Here is a 24,462-nt window from a genome sequence, read left to right as displayed (position 1 = left end):
TGTTAAGTTTACTTTTCATGGTGCCTTTTAACCCTGCAACCTGTAACATATGGAATAACCTTGGACCTTGTACTGTCCTTAGATTCCCCAGGAGAGAACAAGACCAGTATCTCCACAATCTTCTCTGTAAGTACAGACTGAATTTATCTTTTTACTACAATTTATGAAGAGAAATTGTTCACCAATCAATGTCAAACTTTTTTCTACACTTCTTACATACACATGTTAATCCTTTACCCATCCATTTTATGTTTGAAAAATGTGCACATGACCATAATCCTATTTTTTCCCTTTTTCCAGAATGCAGAGAACAGAGACCCTATTCCCCAGCAGCCTGTGTCCTTGAGGGGCTGGTTACACAAAACTGGCCACACCTCACGAGGTACCATTCATGTGTCTGTAGATGGACTCATAGGCAGAGGTAATTCACTATTTCTAATTGTCTTTGGACCTGAGGTTTGACCTTACATTCATAAGTGTTGAAAATCTCTTATACAAAGTTGATTCTTTTTGTTGCAAACATATCATTAGAGGTAATAGACTGTTTTGTGTATAATCAGATTGCAAAATGCATGATCGTCCTTGATGTCAGAATCCTTTGTTAATCTGAATGATGATTTCACTGTACTTCAAAAGAATGCCAATTGGATTCAAGAAGTGACAGGATACCGTACCCTTAAATTGTGTTTTGTCCTTTCTGCAGTAGGAGACTTCCAGAAGAGATGGTGCATCCTGGAGGACAAGGTACTCAGCTACTACGCTGATGACAAGGTGAGGAGACATGTCCAAATTTAGGCATTCGTAGATATAATTTTTCATGTGTGTTTAACTATAGTAGAGATGTTGTTCTTTGAATAGATAATATTAGATTCTTCTTTTGTCAATGCATGAAAACAGCAATTGATTTCTACTATGACAAGACATGTTATAGTCTCCATCACAAAGTTAAGGAAGGGGATTAAGATATATATTAATACATTATACTTACTTTTTTTACAGGATCTGAAAGCCAAGAACATGATTGAAACCAAAGACATCCTCTGTGTGCAGCACTACACTCCTGATGTGGCCATGAAGTCAGGGTAAGTGGAATTGCAAACCTACATAAACAAGTCTACCATGATAATCTATATAGTAATGGGATGACCTGGAGAACACATTAAGTTTGCATGTATCTGAGTCTTTTGTCCTTTGTGTTCTTTCCTGAAATGCTTTGTACATCTGTAGTGCCTTGTTGTCAATATTCACTGTCAATCTACCTCAGCCTGACTTGTGTCTATTGTATGAAGGGTTTTCTGCTATGCTTTTATACTGTTACTAAAGACCAACAAAGTAATTTTAGAAAATAAGAAACTTTTTGGTTTGTTTTCAATGAGATTATGTAGTGAAAGGTGACAGTACATGTTCATGTTTGAGACTGCAATGTTCTATCTCTTTGCATGTCTTCTGTTTTGCAATCTTTGTAAATTGTTGCTACAGCAGTATCTGTTTGAAATGCTTGCTTTTGCATTGCCACCAGTGCAAATTCGTGTGAGACAATTAAAAAATATTCATGTTCAAATGAAAATGCTGATTAATTCAATTGTTGAATGATGTTTTCCTGGTGGTAAGAAGTTCTTGCCAGCCCCACTGACTTTGCTGACCCTGCGTGTACATGTATTCCTTTAGCTCTTTCTCTCACAAGTCTAAACTGGACTTCCTTCATAAACCAGACACCTCAGAAAAAGACAATCATAAGAAACGGTAAGGAGGAGGAATGAATGAATGGAACAAATTTATTTTCATAATGTAAATTCTCATCAGGTCAAATTTTGTTATGTCACAATTTGCTGGATAGTAGCAATGTGCTAATGCATGCTTTCAATTGGTTGATGAGTAAATTTCAAGCATGCATAATTTTGAATCGGTAATCTTTCCATAAATGTAACTTTCCTGTGGTGATCTCTCTACTTTACATGTATGTTTCTCTGCAATCCTGGGCCACTCTGTTCCTGTCTGTCTATCATTCTAAATCTTATCATATTTTACAAATGTAAAGACAAGTATCACAGATAAGACCGTCAAAACGACCATCAGTTAGGCGGAGAGTGAAACCAACCCAGAGCCAGGAGACCAGTGACATGGAGGACAGGTTAACCTTTGCCCCTTGACCTTTGGTGGGGTTGCAAGGTTTCACTGTCCTGTTTAGAAAAAAGAAAAGTGCTGTTTTCCAAAATACATTTATTTGTGAAATCATTGCTCCTTGTAAGACTTGATGAATTTTTACTGCCTTCTGAAAATTTTCAAAGCAAGCAAAAGTCACAAATTATGACAGGTGACAGATAGAGATTATATATATAGGTGGCCATTTGTGTGCTTGGTAAATTGGATGTTTAATACAGTATAAAGTAACTCAGGATTGTTTTCCTATGTAAACTGAAAGGTTCTGTAAGGCATACGATACCAGAATGTTTTCAAACATTGAAAGAGTGCATTGTACATTGATTACATGTACTTTCCATACTTAAAATTTACTAATTCTACAGGTTGGGCACCATGGTTAGCTCTCAGCATGAACAATGCAGAAGGGAAAAAGTGCACACAAGTCACTTCCTGGCATGTCTTATGAAATACATTGTATGTGAATTTTTGTTTCCTACAGATTTGTGAACTGTTTTGAGTTGTCTACATTTGACAAGAAGTACATGTTCTGTGCTGATACACCGGAGGACAGGGTCAGATGGATGCATAACATTGCCAAGGTAGGACTACCCACTGTTTCTTAATATGTTTGAACAAATATTATATATTGCCTTGCTCTTACACTACAATTTTATCACAGTTAGCACAAGATGGCACTGTTACAGTATATGATATGGCATAATGTATCATTTCAGTGCCTTGTTGTTGTTTTTTTAACCTTAACAATTGGAGTTGGCACATTTACATTTATCCACTTACACCATTGCCAGGAGGTTGTTGGAACTTGGTTGTTGGAGGTTTTATTCTCTTCCTCCTTAGTGTTGTGCCCCTCCGGGAGTTGTGGACAAGATGGGAGATTTTGACAGGGCAGGTTACCTGTACATGAAGGACTCCCCAAGCCTGGTAAGGAGGTTCTCTCCTTGGTGCTGAAATGTTGGTGTTTCTAAACCTATGGGATTTCCATTGGAAAAAAGACAGTTCAAGAGCTTAGGAATAGCTTCATCTCCTTTGCCCTTTATAATTAATAAATTCTTGATTTATATTCTTATAGAAAATTGTTGATTTAAGTTGTTTGTTGGCTATTTTTTTCAGAGTTGGGTTAGTGTTTGGTGCAACTTGAGTGGAAAAAACCTCAACTACTGGAACAAGGTATTTATGGAAGTTAAAATGTCTCTGAGATGTTTTGGAATCCATTCTAGGCCTGTTTTCATGTACTTTTGTTATATTCCTAAGAAGAGTAGTAAGTCATGCATGTACAAATTTGCAGCACTGATATTGTTATTTGTTCCAAGTAATCCATTATATTTATAAGTTAATTAACTTTCTTACAGAGTTCCAGGGAGGTTGAAACTGTTGACTTGAGGAAACTGGTCACTCTGAGTAAGTATTATTTTCCATAATGAATAATTATGACATTTCTTGTTCTTTAGAATTACTGATAGTTATGTGTCTTGTCCAAATGACAAAAGTTTTAAACATCATGCATCAAGCCTGTTACTTATACATTGACCTTGGCTGTGTTGGATTTGTAGGTCAGCACACGGAAACCTTGAACATGGACCTGACTGACAAGAGTTACTACATGTCTGTAGTTGTGCATGGCAGGTAAGGGATAATGAACTTATTTATCAAATTTCTGTTAAGAAATGAATGCTCTTGTATACTTGAGTTGTCATGTTGTTGGATTGTAGTTGATACTATACACATGTCAATGTATTTCCAGGCCAGCTTTGAGTCTAAAAGGAGAAGGGAAGAAGGATACTGATGACTGGTATGCTGCTATTCAGAAAGCCAGCACGGTGAGTCATTTTTTTCCTTAGGATTATTTCTTATTCCTTAAAGTGACACTCAGCTTGTACCACTTTGCTAAAATGTTGTGCATTTCATATTTTTGTCATTATTGTTGGTTTTGCAAACAAGTGTGAAAAGGTGTTGGAAAGTTGAACTAGAGAAATTTTTGTTAAGGACATTGTTGTCCGTTTACTGTGCACTAGGAGGGTGGCACCAATCTTCAAGAGCAGCAGTTGACATCAGAGAACATTCCAGTCATCGTGGACAGATGTCTGGAGTTTGTCACAACTCATGGTGGGTAAATCTAGACAGTGCAATTTTACGCACAAAATACAGTGTATTGCATTGAACCCAAATTGTAATTTTTTTCATGATCTTGGAGAAAAGTGCAAATATACTGTATGCTATGTCTTCACTGATGTGTACATGTATGAAGACTCCTGTATATACACGTTTCAGACAACCGTAAGACTTACGTTATTCTTGTCAGGAGCAACTTGATAATTCACCTTTTCCCTTCCCTTGTCGCTCCAGGGCTACAGGCTGAAGGAATCTACCGCCTCAACGGCACCCATTCCAAGATTGAACAGCTACTCAGGGACTTCAACACAGGTGACTATAAAACTTACCTGTAACCATTCATAATGATCTCCCCCAAAACTAGCTGATTCTTTCATTTGAAACAAAATCATACGAATCAAAGTATAGGCATAGATAGAAAATTCTATTTCTAATCTGTAACTTCTCACTCACTATCCAGTTTACAAACCATTGTCCCCTGTGTTGTAAGACATGTTTGTAAGTTGACAAGTTCTGATGGCAGATCTCCATCAGATTCTCTGTTTTTGCCTGTAGATTGACACTATAAAGGTTAAGATAGTGCTATTGTCCATCTACTTCTTTTAACACTATTAAACATTTAACACTGTTTCTTGTAGATGCGAGGTCGGTGAGGTTGAAGTTGGGGGATCACTCAGTACACGATGTGGCCAACTGTCTGAAGAGATACTTCCGAAACCTGGAGGACCCACTCCTGACTAAAGCACTGCATGACAACTGGGTAGAAGTAGCTGGTGGGTGTTGGATTTCAGTGTTGACTTTTCTTTTAGAAAAAGACCACACAGATGTGTTAAAGTGTACTTTGTGCATTACTGCATTTTAAAGTGGCACTTTTGTGTTATGTTTTTGTTCTAAATGAGTAACGCTTCCTTAATTCTTTGTGGGCATGAGGACAATTTTTTTTTTACTTCTGAATCAAGTCTTGATGCTTGTAACCTACTGGCAGTAATTGATGAAATAGAACCAAACATATGAAGATACCATGGTATCAAGGTATGAAGTATGCAAATTGCCTTCCAATAATGTTATCACTGCAATTGAGAATATTCATCACTACAAGACTAAACGGGATAGCTTGTTTAAAAAAAATCCTACAATTTTTTTTCCTCCAGGCTATGACAAGAGAGAACATGAAGCAAAGCTTGCCTGGTTCAAGCACTACCTGGAACATCTACAGACCAAACACCCAATCAACTATGCCACTCTCAAGAAGATGATTGGTCATCTGAAAAGGTCAGAGGTCACACAAAATGTAAAATATAAATTTGTGAGATCTTTTCCAGAGCAATCTTACATTGTACATGTTATTTACAGCATTTTTTACTGACACTTCCCTTTTTTCTATTTCAAAAATGTCTAGTGTGTCTGATCACTCCAAATCAAACTTGATGACATCGACGAATCTGTCTGCTGTGTTTGGACCAACCCTCATGGCCAGTGACATGGTAAGGGATCCCGCTTCTGACACCATGTGTGACTTTTAGACTTGCTTGATGAAAATTGCAGCAACCTTTTTTCTTAATAATTAAAATGCATGTATGGAGATTAAGTAGTAATAGTGTAGTAGTAAAAAAATGGTTTCAGAGGTGCAAGTTCTTTTTATTGAGGATGTTTTAATTTATACATGGGCATGTTTTCAATAGTTTCTGATGACAAAACTATAAGCTTTTCTTTTTGCTGTTTTGATTGAAATATTTATCTGCAATGTGTCACATTCACAGTCCACGGCACCCGGCTACGGAGGAACCAACCAGGAGATTGAGACCATCGGATACATGATAGACTACTATGCCTGGCTGTTTGATGTAAGGAGAATCCTTTTGCATGTATTGCCACTTTCCTTCAGTCACTTTGATGGTGAAAAAACATGCATCAAGATTGAGTAAGCCTTGCTTGATATAGTAAAAGAATATCCCCCTTTCAGATTAAAGCAGTTTGTATCATTGATATCCATATGTTTATCAAACATTACTGTGTATGCTTTCCAAATGCACAGATGATCTACAGTATATTATTTCATAATGAGTACCAGTTAGAAATAAAAAAAGAAAAATTTATTCTCCTTTCAAATGCATTAATTTTGTTGTAGGTGAGTGACGATGAGTTACAAAAGGAGAAGGAGATCCAGAGACAGATTAAGATGTTGATGGAGGCTCAGCAGATGCAGGTATGTAAACTTTGCAAATACACAGAATATATTCTGTTAATTAAAGTTAATTAAAAATTCACGCCTAGAAATATATATGTTTCAGAATGGTCAATATAAAGAGCACTGCCAAATGCCAATGTCCAACACAGCGTTTTGTGTTGCTTACATTATCTTTCTAACACTCTCTTTCTACAGACTCAAACTGATGACATTCTCATGGAGGTGTACTTGGAGGACAAGACAGGGAAAAGAGTCAATGTCAAGGTGAAAACACAGTAAAACTGCTACAAACCAGCCTCAATTGCAAGATTGAAAGCATTTGACAACCACTTTCAATTGCATAAATTTAGCCTTATAGAGTACATGAAAGCGCAAGTTTACAAGTATTTTGATAGATACATGTATGGACACAATGCTGTGTGAACCATCCCATGCATCCCATTCAAACGAAAGACTGCCTGTTCTTGAAGCATTAACCAGTTGCCTCTGTGTGGCTTCCCCAGATTTCCCCAGACTCCACGTCGGAGCAGCTGTGCAGCCAGATCATCTCGCTGAAGGGTCTGCGTCCGGACCGGACGTGGGCGCTGTTCGAGGTGATTGGGGACGGGGACCTCCAGAGGATGCTGTACTATGAGGAGCGCGTGTTCCCGGTCCTGGAGAGCTGGAAGGACCACACCGGCTCAGCCGCCAACTACCTGTGCATGAAACACAACTTCATCCTGGAGAGAATGGAAGAGGTGAGTTGGAAATAGAATCCACATTTTGAAGGCAAAGTACAACAGATTGGCTACTTTTTAAGAAGCTGGATGAAAAGAGAAGGAGAGGTGGGCCATAGTTAACGAAGAACTACACGTAGGAACCACCGGAAGTTATTATAATTGTAAACAAACATTGCCATTTATTAATTGATTATGACTTTGTTATAATTCAACTTTTGTTGCAGACACCAGACAGGATAACAGAAAGCTCTGCCGAGGTAGCATCATGTTGAAACTTGTCCAAATTCTCACAAACTGTAAAAATCCTTCTAAAACTTTTCTGGTTTTGGTTCTGGTTAATTCTAATCATGTCTCTGGGTAAAATGGTCAAATATCGAACACTAAGATCTTTTGGACAATCATGGGCAAATAAAGAAACTAACCAACACTGGTGAAAAATTAACCCTTTGAGAAGCTGAATATTCATTGTGGTTTGATTTCTTTAATCTTTTTTTATAAAGAAAGAAGGGCATTTCATAGAAAGAAAATATCTTCAGCAGATAATCAGAAAATGATAGTATTGTTGTTGCTTCATATCTTTTAGAAGAGCTTCATTGATTAAAAGTAGAATGTCATGTTAAGATTTAGATTGATTTTTTTCCACCCTCTTAATCACAGTCCATCAGCCAGCCCACTCCCTGGTGCCAACTGAAGTACTGTGAAGACAGAAGGAAGATCATCAATAAGTACTCCTTCGAAAAGTACTTCTTTGAAGTCAGTGGAGGAAGGCTCAGTTACTATAAGGATACCAAGGTATGCAAACTAATGATTGGGGGCTATGTATGTGTGTAAATTAAAACTTATGAATGAAATGCATTCTGTCTGGTAACACAAATGATTGAAGCATATATAAAAAAATATTGCTTTAGTGACATGAGTACACCGTGTATATCATTACATGTTAGTTTGAACATTGTCACACACAAATTTCGTCTGTTTGAAAGTTGAAAGAGACATTTCCTTTGCTGCAGTCTCGAGAAAAGCCCATAGCAGCCTGGCCGGTGGAAGGGTTCAACATCTATGTGGGGGTGGAGAAGAAGAAGTCCCCTCCCACCAAGTTTGGTTTCACCGTGGTCCTGAATGGAGAAACTCTCACCAGGTGACTTACATGTACAACTGCCCTTTGGTTCACAGAATACAAGGACAAGATTAGCAGGGGACGTTGTTTTCTAAATGGTATCTTGGACTGCCAAGTGTTCACCCATGATACAGTTATTACAATTGCTCCAACAAGTTGAAATGCATAATAAGGTTGTGTGTTCTCCTGGCATTGAATTTGCAACATATATAATCTTCTTACATATACAGGTGTGGATGAAAATGATTGCCTTTTAAAATTGGGTAATTTAGCTTATGATCACTAAGCATAGTGGCTTTGATTCATTGGCAGCTCAGAAGAAAATATTTTGTTACACATGTTTATGTTTTTTTCTGATTGTGTATTTTTCAGAACTGCCTGCTGTGAGAGTGAGGAGGAGATGTACAAATGGGTCTGCCACATTCTCAAGCTGAAGGTAAGACACAAAAATTCCTGTCATATCTTCAACTTCATTCAGTTTTCAAGCTCTGTTCTTAGTGCCATATCTAGGAAATATTGTTGTGAGTTATCCAGTTATAGTACATTTGTACATTATACTGTATGAATACTAAGTTAGCAAACTCATCTGATGTGATACAGTTACTATATCCATGTGCACTGCACTACATATCTTGATAAAATCGTCTGTCACATACATGATGGTTGTTGTATGAAACTGATATGAAAGTGTTCTGTTGTATAGTACCCCCAGGGTCTACAGCCCCCCACCCCCCTGGCTCCCATGGCCCTGTACGCTGCAGCCCCAGGCTACTCCCAGGAAGCGTTGGTTAGTCAGATAACATGCTTTGTGCATGGTGTGTGTTGGTTAGGCAGATAACATGCTTTGTGCATGGTGTGTGTTGGTTAGGCAGATAACATGCTTTGTGTATGGTGTGTGTTGGTTAGGCAGATAACATGCTTTGTGCATGGTGTGTGTTGGTTAGGCAGATAACATGCTTTGTGCATGGTGTGTGTTGGTTAGGCAGATAACATGATTTGTGCATGGTGTGCATGGATTGATTATACTCTACTCCCATATACATGTATGGCATGTTTCATAATAGGGGCGGGTTATCATGCTAGGAGCAGTCTAGGAAAAGATGAGAGGATAATATTAAAGAATGGAAACACTATGTGAGTAGAAAACATGAGAATGGTGGCGGAAACTTGTGGTCAGATCGTCTGTGGTGGCCCATAGTAATAGTTGAGGGAGGGAGGAAGAAAGATTTGTAGGCAATGGAAAAAGATGGGAGGATAATATCAGAGAATGGAAACACTACATGTAAGTGAAAGGTTAAGATGGGAAATAACCATGCCTTTTAACCATGGACTTTTGGGGTCTTCTAAAAGCAGTAAACTTAGAATGGTGGGGGAAACTTGCTGTCAGATCATCAGTGTGGTGCCCCAAAGGTTGAATAATTAGACTTATGGATAGATGAGATGAGAGAGATTTTTTTCTTGGTTTGTCTAACTTGACGATGTTTTCTCCACAGAGTCAGTCATACGGGACACAGATCAACCCCACCAGGACCGGCGGCAGACACCCTCCCCCTTCTGTAAGTACCAGTGACAGTCGGGTGTTCCAACCTGATGTCACAGCTGTCATGCTGGCTGGTAGAACCTGGTAGAGTCAGGCCTATGAATTTGTACATGAATGTGTGTGTGTAATGCCATAATTACCAGATAACAATTACACATACAAATGGAAATTTACCAGGACAATCGGGTTTAACCACACAGCATGGCAGACAATACATGCATCGTAGTCACATGTGTGCAAACCCAGCTAGTCAGGGTGCTGAAAGTACAGCTGTGGTTGTAGGTTGGGCGCTGGGTGCTGGTGGACTGTGTTACAGTACTAAATACTGGTCGCTACTTCTTCCTGTATGTGTGAAATCTTCTCTCGTCTGGTTCTGTACTTGCCAATGGTTAACATGGAATGGAAGCACAGCTCTTCTAATTGAAGAATGCTCTTTGATACTGTGACTGCAGTGCAGTTGTAATATTCTCTCCTTTCCCTATCAAATGACTGCTTTGGTGAAGTCAAGTTGCTTTAAAATTTCTTTGTGTACTGCTGGCCAAAGATGTCTTGGATGTGTCAATTGTACTTAACGTGTGTGTTGAAATGTCATAATATTACTCGATTTCTAACAAGTATCATTGCAATGATTTGAAAAAGGAGGCTTGATACTAGAAAATCTATGTAATATCTTCATGAAGTTGCAAACTGTCCCAGACTAATTTTTCTGTGTGTTTTGATGTTGTTAACGTTTGTGTGTTGCTGAACTGTATAATGTTGATCACTGAAGATCATCATTCCTCCCTCTTACTCTTCTTCTGTCCTCTCTACCAGCCACACAGCCCTATGGGTGTACCGGCAGGTTTCCAGTCAGAGCTTATGAAGAAACTCTCCATTCAGAGGAGGATTGACCCAACTCTTAGAGAATCCAGCTGCTAGCCAATCACAGTGAATTTAGCAACAGCCAATCAGTAAGCATGTGTCATAATCAAAGACGAAGAATGGATGCATGCATTGGATTTTTTCCTCCATGTATGGTTTGGGCATGTATTCCTAGGATTGGAATTTTTTTCCAGATATGGTTTGAACATGTTTTTCTGGGAATCATTTTGCTGTACATGTACTGTTTTCAGCCAAATCAAAGATATTACAAAATGAAAAAAAAGGAAATTGCCTCATTCAAAAACAGAATCTCAAATTGGCAATAACAATTAAACATATTCATTTACTCTAGTTGATAATTTGTTTCCTTCTTCATTTTTTCCAGTCTGGTGCCCCTACCAAGTCAAGGTCTTTCCTGAAGAAGTTCAGGAATCTATCCTTGGACAAGAGTTGAAGACAAAAGAGTCGTCACAACAATACATGTAGAGAAGTAGTGGTGAGATTGTGGGAGGGGGGCACATGTTTTATGCTACCTTTGATCTGACAAAACTTTGACTGGCTATCTACTTGGTGCAGATGTTGAAACATACAGCTGACCCACAAGATGCCCCCCTCCCCTCCTGTACAGAATTCTCATTGTTTGTCAGCTCATGGCAAAAGAACTCTGCTTTGCTATCTTGTTTCAACCCAGGCTGGGCCCTCTGAGTGTTTATACGGGCTAATTCTAAAATCAGTGTAAAATACTTAGCAAAGAACTTGGCACTTCCTCCAAATTCTTGCAGACTGCTTTTCCAAAATAATTCAAAATGCTGAATAATCATAATTAATTTTCAAGCTGGCAGAAAGCAATGTTTCTTTCTGTAGAATAGAATAGTTGCAGTCAGTTACAGAATGTGTTTTTATGATGAATCAATGATTTCTGTATCATGTGAGCATGCTGGTTCCATGCATTGTATATGTATAGAATTTCTATGAGCAATACTTGTTTCCATTTTTGTCAATATTCAGTATTTGAGCATTTTATGTTGTCCTACAGCATTCAATTTGTTGCTGTACATTTCGTATTTCAATAGTTGGATTCAGCATCATATTATAGAAGATGTGCAGACAATCATATGCTTAGTTTGCAATGTTTGATAAATAAATGGTATCATAGAACAATTGGTAGCATTTCACAAGTACTGTAGCAAATCCCATGTGTTGCAAGGCTTTTTCAATTGAATAGCAATAAACAACATGCTCATGTCAAAGCATTTTGTATTGTAAATGGCAACTTTTGCTTCAACCTCATGACTAGCAGCAAGAAAACAGCAGAGGTCCAGGTAGCAAGGCAATATAATGTGACAGTTATGTTGTATCTTCTATCAATGCTTTCAGTTGTAGTGTCTTGTTAAGGAATTCCTGTCCATTTGAAGTTCATATAAAGCAATATTTTGAGTAAGCAAAAAGAAGATGTGTAACAGACTTAATTGTACATAAGGGCATTTCTGTTCAAGAGCAGCTGCTTCATGATCACAAGCAATCATAAGGTACCATACTTAGTTTGAATCAGATGTAGTCTACGTAGGCAGACTTAACTTGTGTAAGTTCATACTGGATTGCCTGTAGAGTAATCATACTAGAGTGTGTACTTGACATTCATTTATTCCTGTGTAATACATATTAATGAATTCCATTGTAACATACACCAGAAAGTTTTCTCCAATACTTGGTGCTTCTTTCTCGGTTGAACATTGCCATGCTGCACCAGCAAATTTCACAAATTTTTCCCTAGTTTGAACACCTAATAGTATAAATCTGACCTAGAGGCCGTTCGCCTCTGAACCAAGCAAGATGTCACAAAATTAGGTACGATCCAGGTAACACTGTAGATCCCTGTACATGAACCTGTATAGCCAGTACTAATGAACATTACAGGCTGTCAGGCCATGCCGCCGCAATTACTTTTATGCAGGAAGGAAAAAACTAGGCTGCATGATTTTGGCTACATCTGAGGAGTGGAGTAAATCACTGGAATTGTGATTGCTTTTAATTTGCACTGGGGAATTAATGTTATGTGTTGCTGTAAAATGGAACCATAGGCCTAATTTAATGTCAACTACATACATGTATCAGTCACTGGATATGTAAGTCAATAGTTACATTCCCTCCATTGTCAGGCATACAAGTTCTAGGGACGGCATGGCCTGGTAGTGTGGATGCACACTTAACACTATAGCAACCCTTGTTGTATAAAACCCCAACTCTGCTAGTAATCCCAACAGCAAGCATTTCCCTTGAAGCTCTTGTATAGATTGCCACCCAAAACATGAATCAAAACATTCAGGCTTAGTTGTACATAGCTAATAATGGACAAGCAAACATTGGTGTAAGTCATGAATTCCCATAGAAATGGGAACTGTATACACAATGAGGAAACAATGGCTTATTGTCGCAAGCTTCAGAACAGGGGCTCTGGAAGAGGAATGTTTTGGTCTGTCCCTGTTTGGTATTAAAAAATTTGTTGTTATATACTAGCAAAGTTGTTATATACTAGCAAAGGAGACATCTTCGAGTCTACAGATACCTCTGACTTAGTCAAAATTTAGCAAGGCTTATTGATAGTGTGTCAAATATGATAATGATGACTTTTCATATTTGCTTCAAATTGAAGGCTGACTGCGACCAAGCAGTGGTTAGAAAGACAGTGCCATTTCTGTATTAATCTATACTTTGGGCCAAAAATGCTTGTACATTGTACTAACTAATACTTCAATGAATTTCGCATAGCTTCAGGTGGAAATTTTCTTTTATATTCTTTTGCTAAGCAATCAGATTGTTGTGCAATGATTAAGAAATTCTCTTGTTTCAGATGTTTAATAAATGTAAAATCTTTTTTTGTTGTAGCATATACGCAGACCTATTCTGTAATAAAGAAAGGCGCTATCAAATGTGAACATTAAATGATTTAATTTTTCAGAACTTATGTATTTGCACTGAAATGTTGGTCAAATATGGTGATGTTATGTTCCTTGTAATGAACTTCCAGGATTTTAGCAAGTTTCAGAACAATCGGTTTGGAATGTCACGGATGGACTAGGATGTGTATACATGTATGTACGGTTGTTAAGATGGGACTTACTGACGTACACACGTGTACAGTCAGCTGTAAGTACTTTCTACAAGCCTGATATGCAGCATTTATACAAATAAATGATACCCTGTAATGTGTTTGTGTCATTTTTGCTTGTTATGTAGACGATGTAACTGCTTTTATCTTCTTTTAGAGAAGTTTGTCATCGATATTATAATATTATAAGGTAGAACAAAGAAAGAGGTATTCAGTCATCTCATGTCCACCAGTAATGACCATACAATAGAAAAACTTTGTGAGTTTATCTCCAATTGCTTTAAAAAGAGAGAAGAAATCCTTAAGGCTTAGTTTAGTTTATTCTCTGACTAGTAGTTGTTAAGACGTTACGTCATTCTGTTATTCTGTTATTCTTGTATCTTATGTATCATGTTACTCAGAATGATGTACATGTAACATCACTTTCTGATGTATGCATTTAGCCCCATGGGCATGAACATGCAAATAAATAAAGTATTATAAAAGCAGTAATTAGGCCTAATCTGAATGCAGATGGCAATTCGTAACGTTTTCCTAGTTTCTGTTTAAGTTAGTTTATGTTAGAAACCGTTTCCTCAACTTGTGACAGAAACGGGCAGGTAGATGTGGTATTACGTGAAGTGCATGGATCAAAAGCGGCCTCTACCCGTTCAACGAAGGACTGCCTTATACACTAAACTGCGCCTACTATTGCAGTGATTTACATTCTTACCGCAAGGATAAACATCAGGTTGAAAATACGAAGCAGTCAAGAAACGGTTTACGACTCTAACACTCCGGGGTTGGCAGAAATCTTTATTGTCAAGTTAAGAACTTGACACATGAATGAGGCTTGATTATTGGTAGTGAGTACACACAGACACATTACTGTACAGATTAAAGACATCAAGGTGACCTTGGCAGCCTCTGAATTAAATCTTTTATCCCGTGAACATACCGGTTTAAGGCCTTCATTTCATATATATCACGTAGACTTGGTCCATCTTTTTACAGATACAGAGACATCATTCCTGGAAAGTATATCAAGCATAAGATTCAATATTTCTTCCTTCCTGTACACGCAAAAGGTGTTGGTCTGATGGTTTGAATTGTTAATAAAACCGCCAACAATTCTGTCCTATATCAAGGTATGTTCATTTGGATTCTTGGTCTCACCCGTCTTAACTTTGGTGTAATAATTCTATGTCTCTTACAAATATCATTAACTCCCATATCTAACAGGTTACTACAGTATACGTATATACAATAGACATTACTGTGGAGAATGTTGAATTGGCACGTTGTATAGTGGTTACAAACATATGGCACTCAGTTACTCATTATGCATCATGGTCCCAATACACTTCGTACCTTTAAAACATTACGGGGTTATACGAACTGTACACAGAACTCCGTGTATATACAATGTATACTGTACACATATTCAAGTTCGTTGTGACTGACATCCCAAAAGGTAATTAGACTGTGTCTTTTAATTTGTACAACTTTTCACAGGCAAATGCAACTGGCCTGGTTAATCACATTGTATAACATGTCAAATTAATCAAGTACGTTATATCATTGATCAAATTAGTTTAAAAATGTAACAGATCCAATACGTGCCACTTCCATCGTGTTGAAAAACACAGTCTCAACCTGAACTTAATACAACGCATGCCATTTTCGACCTTGGATAAACAGATAAGTAGTTTATACCGCTTTTAATACTTCACGAACTGTAATGATTCATCACAGAGAGAAAACGTAACTCCCCTAAAACTTCTCCAGGGGGGTTAAAATCATCTTTATTCCATACAAGATGAATGACATATTAAATACATAGCTAAAAACCTAGGACAACCCTTTGTCTCATGTTTAGGTAACAAGAGGAGTCTCGGAATCTATTCCGGAGATTTCCAGCGAGGGTATTTCCGGCACGCTGTTGAGAGTGGAGCTTCTGTGTATGACGTCAGGGGTCTCTATGGTGCTGACGAACGCTTTGGTCGTGTTGCTCTCGGAGTAGGTCGGCGTCGACACGGCGGACATCGAGAACTCCGTTTCCGACGACCGTTTCACTGAAATGAAGAAAATCTCTTGTCAGTCTTTCCTTTTGCATTGTGAAGAAGAACTACAACTCTAACCTTTACAAATGTGAGTTCGTGTGGCGTAGCGGCAGCGTGCTCGACTCGGAACCAAGATGCCACCGATCTTGTGCCCTTGGGAAAGGCACTTTATACGACTTTCCTCACTTAACTCAAGTGAAAATGAGTATTGTATTGTCCTGTATTCGTCCTCTGCGTTGGTAGCGGCATAAAATAAGTTGATATAACTTGAGTGTGCCGTCACCATGTCTAGTTATTAAAAGTCGGGAATATTAAAAACATGTCAGATACTACGCGATAAGATTCATTGTGATAAATTTTGATACGCTTTGCTGATTATCTCGCTATACCTGAGATGTACATACACAGTAATTACTAAATTAAGATTATTTATCAATATGTCGCCAATTTTTCTTTTCAAAATGATGAGATGTGTCGAGGAGGTTCAAACTTTAAAACCTCCTTGGATGTGTGAATTACTTGTGGGTGCAATATAACCTTGGTCGCAGGGGGTACTATGTATTTGATGGGCTCTGGTTTGGAAAAAGAGTAGAAATTAGTTCGGCACCCTGTGATTCAAGTCACCAACTCGCTGCTAACAGTATTGATGAATGTGTTTTGTGTGACCGGAAAACTTCAGGTCAAAGTCAATATCTGCTCCTCCCCTGGAATTCCGCGAGACACAAACTCATGTGTCCAGCGGAGCAGGAAATTGGATTCCAATGTGAACATATTGTAATGGTCGCTGGTGTCAAACAAGAAAATATTTGTCGTATACAACCGGCCACATCTCCGAGACTTTCCACCGACAGTCACTGATCATAGCGGTGATACGAGTTGTCAATCTTTTATATTTATTTTCTTACCTTTGAAACATTTCACCGGTCGAAGAACAGACGTCACGCCAGTTGTGTATGTGGCACCGGAAAAGGCTGGGAAAAAAGATAGAATTGGTGTTAGGCCACACCAAGTAAATTGTATGGATGACGTCCTTTGGAGACCCTAAATCTAATGCGAGAGGGCGAAAAAAAAACAAGAAGAGCCCTAAAAAACAAGATGTCTAGATTAGAAATATACCAAGAGACGACAAATGTTAGTACACAGATTGAATAAGGTGTCACCGTGACACAATGTAACAAGCAAGAAGTCTTTTATTCATCGTCAAAACAGTAATAAATCAGGTGGAACAGCAGTTGTCGTCCTGTCGTGTTTCTTTCATCACATTTTTGCAGGCCTGAAGAAACCAAGCATAACATTGTGGCACTGTCGTCACTCTTTGGTCATAGTTACAGGAAGCGGAATTTCTTGTGTTTTTTTCTAGGAACAGGCCAAAATCAATGCGCGCGCGGACGTCATCCATAAAATTTACTTGGTGTGGCCTTACACGCAAGTCTCAACGGACGTCGTATTTATATGTGATTGATGATGGTGGCGATGGGGAAAATATGAATCACAGTGTTTAATGGCAAAATGTCATTTTCAGTTAGATCCTTTTACGTTCGCATTTGGCTTATTTACAACTGCAAGGCAAGATTCAGACAATCTTTCCATCGACTTCCAATCTTTCCATCGACCTTTTCTTTCACTGATATAATTATCACCGGATGCTGGTCGATAGTCTAATAAAGCCTTCTATCAATCCAGATGTACAGATTCATCAAAATCTATGTATTTTACATTCCTGGATGAGTAACCTTCATGCACGTAGCAGACGTATTAAGAACAGCATCACAAATGTAGGACAGCAGGAAGCTAACAGGAGATGATGACATTTCAAACTTTTGTGAATTTATGTGAAACTTATAATTATTATGCTGTGTAAGCTGGAGACCTGCAACACGTTTAGTTCATTTTTTTTATGTTCCGTGATTGTAGAGCTCTCAATTGTCTAAAAATGGGAACAATGGGAAAAGAAAGAACATCATCCCGTAACCTATCAACAGGTATCACAAGACGCTTACCTTCGTCCTTGTGTTGCCGCAGTCTCCCAGACTTGGTTTTCCTGGCGCAGCACGGGCTCTTCTCCACCAGGTTGCCGAGCATGTTGGTGAAGGTCCGTGTGGTGAGGGAGTACAGGATGGGGTTGATGGCGCTGTTAATCGGCAGGATGAAGATCACGATCCAGGCGTACATGGAACCTGTAGAATTAAATAAAAAGTATTGGATACTACTTGAAACGTCTGGTATAGCTTTTCAAAATCTATCCAGTTGCTTGAGTAACAATATTGTCCTTGTGTATCTCATCACCTGGATGTGTAACCTTCGTCGACCAAACATTGATCGATGGTGCAATATAAATCTGGGCGCCAGGGGAGCCGTTTGATGGGCATGTTTGTGTTTTTATACCTCCATGGTGTGCCATTATCCTTATATAACATTAGTCATCGCTGAGATGTTGCAAATTGGGCATCTTCTTTTCATATTTTGTTTGCTGATGCTCGCATCAGTGTTGGAGTTTCCAAGAAATGCTACTCATTAAATCACGTCATTGTGGCCTATTGGGTAATAAGTTAAGATGTTATTGTTTTACAGAGATAGGCAAAAGTAACTTGGTGAAGGTTAGACATCCAGGTAATAAGATACGCCAAACAGTTTACTCAGGCAGCTTCCCAAATCATATCCAGTTGCTTGAGTAACTGTTTTTGAGGCATGTTTTTCTAGTTAAACGTAGATGTTTTAAAGGCAGATTTGTCACCTGAGATCGGCAGCCCCAGCAGTGCGGCGAACTTGATGACGGTGATGGGCAGCCAGACCAGCGAGTCCGTCAGCACGATGAAGAAGAACCTCTTGGAGAAGGACATGTCGCTGAGCAGGGAGAGCGGCGAGCCGATGGACCGCCGCGTGCGCTGGATGGAGATGAACATCCCGGTGTAGGCGCACAGGATCACGATCATCGACACGAAGTTGAGGCCCATGAACACGAAGGCGCTGTACTCCCAGCCGGCGCCGTGCGGCTCGTGCAGGTGCAGCGGGAAGCACACGCCGTTGCTGCCGTAGAAGTTGCCGAAGTAGCCCGGCGACATCACCGGCACCAGGGACAGCGCCACGCCGCTGAGCCAGATGACGACCAGGATCCCCACCGCCTGCCCGACGTTCGGCCGGCTGTCCCGGTACGGGAACACCACGCACAGGAACCTCTCCACGGACATGTAGGTCAGCAGCAGCACCGTCACCTCGGCGGACAGCATGCCCAGGAACCCGGTGATCTGGCAGCCCAGACTCTCCTTCCATTGCTGCGAGTACTTGTTGTAGGCGTTGCGGTACATGAAGTCTTTACTTCCAATCACGAGCAAATATATGCCCATGATCAGATCAGAGGCTGGAAGACAACGGTTTAAAAGTACCTATAAGTGAACCAAAATGTTTTTCAGCTATTCACATTCAAAAAGACTATTTGCCCTTCAACAAAAAAAAACTTTTAACCATGAGGAACTGAATAACTCCAAATATTGTGTGTACATTTTTTAAACGTTTTTATGCTGTATCTAAAAGATCTTAGTCACACGAGCAGTAATATACTTCCCTGCAAACAAGTATTCTTAACCAAAGGATTCAGAATTATGTGCAATATTACATGTCTTTGTGAGCGTTTTTAAAACAAATTGTCTGTAAATTGACTGCAATTCAGTGATATTTTCACTGCGATAGCTCAATAAAGATATCTTGACTCTTTAACATTCTAGCATGCAAGTTCAACTGTGCTGGTACATACATGTAACAGTATGGAGAAAGTTGAGCTATTGGACGGGGGACGATACAACTTTCCACCCTCTTTGACCTTTGGCCCATTTTCACGTGTCTTGTGCAACCAGGTCAGTTTTCCTGAATAAGTCCTGAGGTCTGTTTGAAAATTGAGTGGGATCGCTCTCTTGTGTTCGAAAATATTCCAATTTTTTTGCCATGCATTGGCTAAATGATAGGAGATACCATACCACACAGATTCCTGATGAAGAGAGAGTGAACTTTGTTCTCGTGCTTCATGATCGACCGTCCGATCATCACGCTCGTGTTGCCCACGCAGGTTACTATGGCGACCACCCAAACGGACATGCGCAGGACGAAGTTCGCCAGCAGGTTCTCGAAAGTTGAGAAGCCGTCCGTGTTGGGTGTGCATCTGCGCACGCGCGGGGCGAACCCGCAGTATCGGAACTGGCTGAAGTAACTGAAGAATCCAAACATTAGTCTTGTTCATTTATTTTGTACATGTGTAAGATGAAAAGTCTAAGAAGATTAAAAGGACAAGTTACGCAACTATAAGACACTGTTCTGTTGTGTGTTGTGCTGAGTTTTGTTAACCAACCAATATGGCGACACAAAAAACCGTGACGGTCCCGGTCACATGAGTGCAAACATGCTACAAATTTCTGACTTAGATCTTCAGAACTTTCTCATGCCTCACTTCTTGACTTTAGTAAGTAAGTAAGTTGACTTCTTTGAAGATCAAGACATGACATTAGGTGTTTGTATCCTATATAAGGAATTGTACCCACATGTACTCTAACTTGCGCAGGGGCCGGAACAGTCGTAATGACATGTTTTGGGCCATGATTCCCCTCAGATCCCTGTAGGGAAGGACGGTACATTTATATCATATAGTTAATGATTCATAAGGATAGAGGCATCATTTTGAGATGAAAAGGGATCATTTTGAGAAAGCCAACAATTTTGACTTATATTACTAAAGCTAAAAAGTATAGAGACATAAAAGTCCGAAAACATTTATGTATCCCCTTGTTATTTGGTACCAGCACTTCAACAAAGTTTTGGTCCCGTTGGCGTTATTAACGAGGGCAGCGCAACTTTCTACCTGATTGTTGTTTTGTAGCATTGCCCGCTACAAGGTACGGAGAGCCTTTCATCTTACCCATTTTCACGTCTATTTCAGGAAAACGAAAGTGCAGTTCCCTCGAGCATGTAGTCATGCGTAGGCTTCCCGTCTTTTAAACCTGAGGGGGTCATTTTGTTTCCATTACTTCGGAGTCTGGATTTCCTTTTGCTTTTCCGCGGAGGTCCATTCGGGAATTTACTGACGACTTTTCTTCTTCCCCTCAGAGCAAAACTTGCCACTCAGAGTAAGTGGGAGTCAAAGTAATCACGAGGGAAAATATCGTTCTTGTTTTTTTTTTCGGTTCTACGTATTTCTTGTGTGGTTCAGGAGGCGACATGTACTTACAAAGATCCCAGCTTTTCCAACCCGTCAAACAGGTCCCATTGTAAGACCTGCAGTGGATTGAAGGAGATGTTCCTGAAACGAAAGGAAAGAAACTGTGTCTTGTTTTAGGAGAAGGACATTTAGCTGGTAATAGTGTAGAGACGATTGGAAAGAATGTACAAAGATGATTCTACGTGAGAGCAACTCTTTTGCAACTTCTAAACTGAAAACAAAGAGTAACAGCGAAAATAACTTTAACAGAACTTACAGCTTTTCTAGGACTGACAGATTTCTGAAGACTCCACTTGGAAACTTCACTATCTTGTTCTCTGACAAGTCACTGAAATGAACAAATAGATTAAAGTAATTGCGGGTTTGTTTCAAGTCTTTTGCTGTCGGCGTTTCTTCCCAGTCAGCTAACGATTTCTTGACCTCACTGGGGTTATATAAGACGCTGGAACATCCTGTCAGTAATTACGAAACGACGTGGTCAAATTACCGCAAATCCAATCAATGAGCAGAACGTCGTTAGAAAATGGGGTTCCCTCTTTGATCAGGTACGTTTGGTGAATTACAGTTCTTCCCTCTCTGTCTAGTAAGACCGCCGACATCGCTCGGTTCAGAACAGGTCACAATCAATGCAGCTCTTGTTAAAGAAAATTGGCGGAAGAATATAATGAACCTCCTGTGCACTCACAGTCCGTCTATTTGTGTGAGCTCGGCCAGGTCACGGGCAGCGATGACCTCGATCGAGTTGTTCCTCACGACGCTACAATACGGTGCGTTTAGAAAAGGTTAATGTTCAAAGCAATTAAACGATCGTGACCACAGAAGAGAAGCATGCCGGCTTTACAACTTCATGAATTGTGCAGAAACTTTCTTTTCAACACAAAACTTTTTAAGGATAAAAAAACGAGGAACCAATGAGGTTAGCGAGGTTGAGTTGCTTTCTTCCAAAAGTGTTAATGACTCAATGCAACTCAATGCTTTTGCAAATTCTATTCTTTGCTATACGTGGTTTTATTACCATAGTATTATTAAAGAAATGCAATATAGTTAAGTATGGAAAACTTACAGCTCTAGAGTCGCAGCAAAGTTGCGATATCCTCTGAAGCTCTCCAGAGAGCTTAGAAAGTTGCTATCCAGGTCTCTGTAAAATGAATACAGGTCTTGGTATCGAAATGATGGTTATCAATGCGTTACAGAAAGGCCAAGAAAGGTTTGAACAGATCACATCAGCCGTAATCCACGAATGACGCCGTACTCGCGTCACAATACGTCCTGACAGGAAATGTTCGATGAATTATTCACATTTCACCTAATAAAATCTAACCGCAGTCCCTTTAGAGAAGAGACATGAGCCTGTATGAGCTTACTGACGTCACGGCGCGTGCTGGAGCGGTGCAGGCAGACTGTGGGGGTAATTAAGCGTACTCTGTGATTACTTTATCGGCTGTTCGGGTGAGTCTGAGATGACGCGTGATTTAGATATTGGCTTTCCAGGCATTTCATTGCGGCATTCTTGATTAGACATTTAGACCACCAAAGAGCCATTAAAGAGCATTGACAGAGTAAAGTTTGCTCCTTACAGATATTCAAGCAAAGGCATGTTGTTCCAAATCCCCTCTCCGACCACTGCGTGGATGTGATTCAGTCTCAACTCCCTGAAAAGGGCAAATCAGAGTGCCATAATGATCGCAAAGATGTCTGATATTGTGGATTTCCAGCAGGAAAAAAGACATCCCATGTGACAGACAGGTTGTACATGAAATAATCTCTAACATGTCTGAGTTGAACCTGATATTAAAAAGGTTAATCAGTCCGCTAGCAAGGAGATGGAACGAAGCAGAGTGTTCTAAGATGATAAGAACACTGACGTCAAACCATTGCATCGACGCTAAAATATTAATCATAGTCATAGACAAACGACTCAGCAATTACAATGCAATATCCGAGTAATAGCAATTTCAATGAAGTTAAAAATCTTAATTGAAACTCACAGCAACTCAAGACTGCGAAGTCCGTAAAACGCCTTGGAGTTGAGAACTCGAAGTTGGTTGTGGTTAAGGTATCTGTAAGAAGTTTAACGTGTTTTTAGTAAGAACGCGTGAGCACACCTTTCCTAGCACTATGACCGTAAGGTAAGACGTAAACGTAATTGCATATATAAACCCGGTTAATAACAAGAACCACACTATATCTACCTTACAAAAGACAATGTGGAGTAGGATGAGGAAGTAACTTTACATTTTTGGTGGAACCTCTAGTGTTTAGGCATTTTCAAAAATACTGTATGTACAGTGCAGGTATTGTCATGTGTCATTATTCACTTCAATTTTACTATTTTACTACTATATGAATCCCTTGAGAGAAATCCTGGTATAAAAGGCATAGACTCGTATATGAAATTAACGGGAGACCTTTTGAACCTATAGGAATAAACATGATTGAAGTGATATCGATTAATTTTACACAGTGATTGTATGAAAAGTTCAAAGAGTAAAACTTTTATAGTCTCGTAAACTTTATGTCATTCTATCTTACTATGATTGCATGCATATATATCTACGGGTATTTCTAACACTAAAAAAGACATTGAAGAATCACTCACAGCCACTTTAACTTGGCGAGATCTCTGAAGACACCCGGCTCCAATGTTTGTAGGCGGTTGTAGTCTAAATACCTAAAATGAACATTTAAAACACGTATACATGTTTAGAGTTCAAACTGTTGTTCCAACTCAAAGGAGTTTTCACTTAGAGTTTTCGATCAGTCACTCTGATCTCCTTCAGTAGATTAAGGCAGCGAGACTTGCCACGTGGCGTTTAGGGGATGTGACGTCAACAAATGTATCTGGTAAACGATGTCGGCCCCCGTCACGGTTGAGTTGTAAAGTTCCGTGTGTGTTAGGATTTGTTTTCAACGTTTAAGCAGAACAATACATTGTGGTGGCGCACAAGCGAAACAGATTTTATGTTAGGATTGTGGGGACGTTTCCGTTTGGAAAGGACCACGATGGACTAATGTTGAACACGTGTCTGGTATACGGTATACTTACAGCTGTGTAAGGTTGTGAAGTCCAACGAAGGCGTCCGCTTCGATTGTACTGATGAGATTCATTTCCAGGTTCCTGCAAAGAATTTGTCCTATGCTCTAAGTCCGCTCTCAGACACAGACAAAGATTAAGTAGTCTTACTTTCCTCTCGAACCTAATAGTATGTATTCTGCGCGTTACTGTATTTCTGATAACGGTACTTTAGACCAATGACAAAAACAGTATATCTTTATATCCACAACTTGAATGATACTTACAGTTTCTCCAAGTGTGTGAATAATGCGAAAGACTTGTTCCTGACGACAGTCAGCTCATTTTCATACAGAAACCTGGGTATGGTAAGGAAGGAAGAGTGCTATTAGGGTCAC

General features: G+C 39.4%; 2 protein-coding genes across 9 annotated transcripts in view; one reads left to right on the top strand and one right to left on the bottom strand.

Moving 5' to 3' along the window:
• The window catches only part of LOC109467847 (arf-GAP with Rho-GAP domain, ANK repeat and PH domain-containing protein 1-like), a 50,077-nt gene extending 38,127 nt beyond the window's left edge, over positions 1–11,950 (top strand). For 2 of the 8 annotated variants that reach the window (XM_019765936.1, XM_019765935.1), the window contains exons 22-50: positions 83–126; positions 301–421; positions 704–771; positions 1,000–1,082; positions 1,669–1,743; positions 2,039–2,131; positions 2,642–2,741; positions 3,001–3,084; positions 3,274–3,330; positions 3,513–3,561; positions 3,714–3,786; positions 3,905–3,980; positions 4,176–4,266; positions 4,507–4,584; positions 4,911–5,045; positions 5,424–5,544; positions 5,672–5,756; positions 6,033–6,116; positions 6,401–6,478; positions 6,656–6,724; positions 6,964–7,197; positions 7,404–7,436; positions 7,837–7,971; positions 8,190–8,317; positions 8,669–8,732; positions 9,000–9,083; positions 9,790–9,852; positions 10,650–10,786; positions 11,083–11,950. In XM_019765936.1, coding sequence (XP_019621495.1) covers positions 83–126; positions 301–421; positions 704–771; positions 1,000–1,082; positions 1,669–1,743; positions 2,039–2,131; positions 2,642–2,741; positions 3,001–3,084; positions 3,274–3,330; positions 3,513–3,561; positions 3,714–3,786; positions 3,905–3,980; positions 4,176–4,266; positions 4,507–4,584; positions 4,911–5,045; positions 5,424–5,544; positions 5,672–5,756; positions 6,033–6,116; positions 6,401–6,478; positions 6,656–6,724; positions 6,964–7,197; positions 7,404–7,436; positions 7,837–7,971; positions 8,190–8,317; positions 8,669–8,732; positions 9,000–9,083; positions 9,790–9,852; positions 10,650–10,754 — 2,510 coding nt within the window. In that variant the 3' untranslated portion in view covers positions 10,755–10,786; positions 11,083–11,950. The remainder of the gene's footprint in view (positions 1–82; positions 127–300; positions 422–703; positions 772–999; positions 1,083–1,668; positions 1,744–2,038; positions 2,132–2,641; positions 2,742–3,000; positions 3,085–3,273; positions 3,331–3,512; positions 3,562–3,713; positions 3,787–3,904; positions 3,981–4,175; positions 4,267–4,506; positions 4,585–4,910; positions 5,046–5,423; positions 5,545–5,671; positions 5,757–6,032; positions 6,117–6,400; positions 6,479–6,655; positions 6,725–6,963; positions 7,198–7,403; positions 7,437–7,836; positions 7,972–8,189; positions 8,318–8,668; positions 8,733–8,999; positions 9,084–9,789; positions 9,853–10,649; positions 10,787–11,082) is intronic. The other 6 variants (XM_019765940.1, XM_019765937.1, XM_019765939.1 and 3 more) reach the window with 6 other exon arrangements.
• Positions 11,951–15,660: 3,710 nt separating this feature from the next.
• LOC109467744 (relaxin receptor 1-like) overlaps positions 15,661–24,462 on the bottom strand; it is a 14,885-nt gene continuing 6,083 nt past the window's right edge. The window contains exons 4-17 of the mRNA XM_019765795.1: positions 24,352–24,423; positions 24,098–24,169; positions 23,651–23,722; positions 23,040–23,111; positions 22,629–22,703; positions 21,737–21,808; positions 21,308–21,379; positions 21,061–21,132; positions 20,378–20,449; positions 19,820–20,049; positions 18,583–19,206; positions 17,849–18,025; positions 16,754–16,819; positions 15,661–15,860 (exon numbers count right to left, since the gene is read on the bottom strand). Of these exons, the coding sequence (XP_019621354.1) occupies positions 15,661–15,860; positions 16,754–16,819; positions 17,849–18,025; positions 18,583–19,206; positions 19,820–20,049; positions 20,378–20,449; positions 21,061–21,132; positions 21,308–21,379; positions 21,737–21,808; positions 22,629–22,703; positions 23,040–23,111; positions 23,651–23,722; positions 24,098–24,169; positions 24,352–24,423 (1,948 nt within the window). The remainder of the gene's footprint in view (positions 15,861–16,753; positions 16,820–17,848; positions 18,026–18,582; positions 19,207–19,819; positions 20,050–20,377; positions 20,450–21,060; positions 21,133–21,307; positions 21,380–21,736; positions 21,809–22,628; positions 22,704–23,039; positions 23,112–23,650; positions 23,723–24,097; positions 24,170–24,351; positions 24,424–24,462) is intronic.

Source organism: Branchiostoma belcheri, unplaced genomic scaffold (assembly GCF_001625305.1).
Source record: "Branchiostoma belcheri isolate BF01 breed outbred unplaced genomic scaffold, Haploidv18h27 scaffold19, whole genome shotgun sequence".
Lineage (NCBI taxonomy): Eukaryota > Metazoa > Chordata > Leptocardii > Amphioxiformes > Branchiostomatidae > Branchiostoma > Branchiostoma belcheri.
Note: the sequence above shows the minus strand (reverse complement) of the source record. Positions and strands in the feature narration are given on the sequence as shown.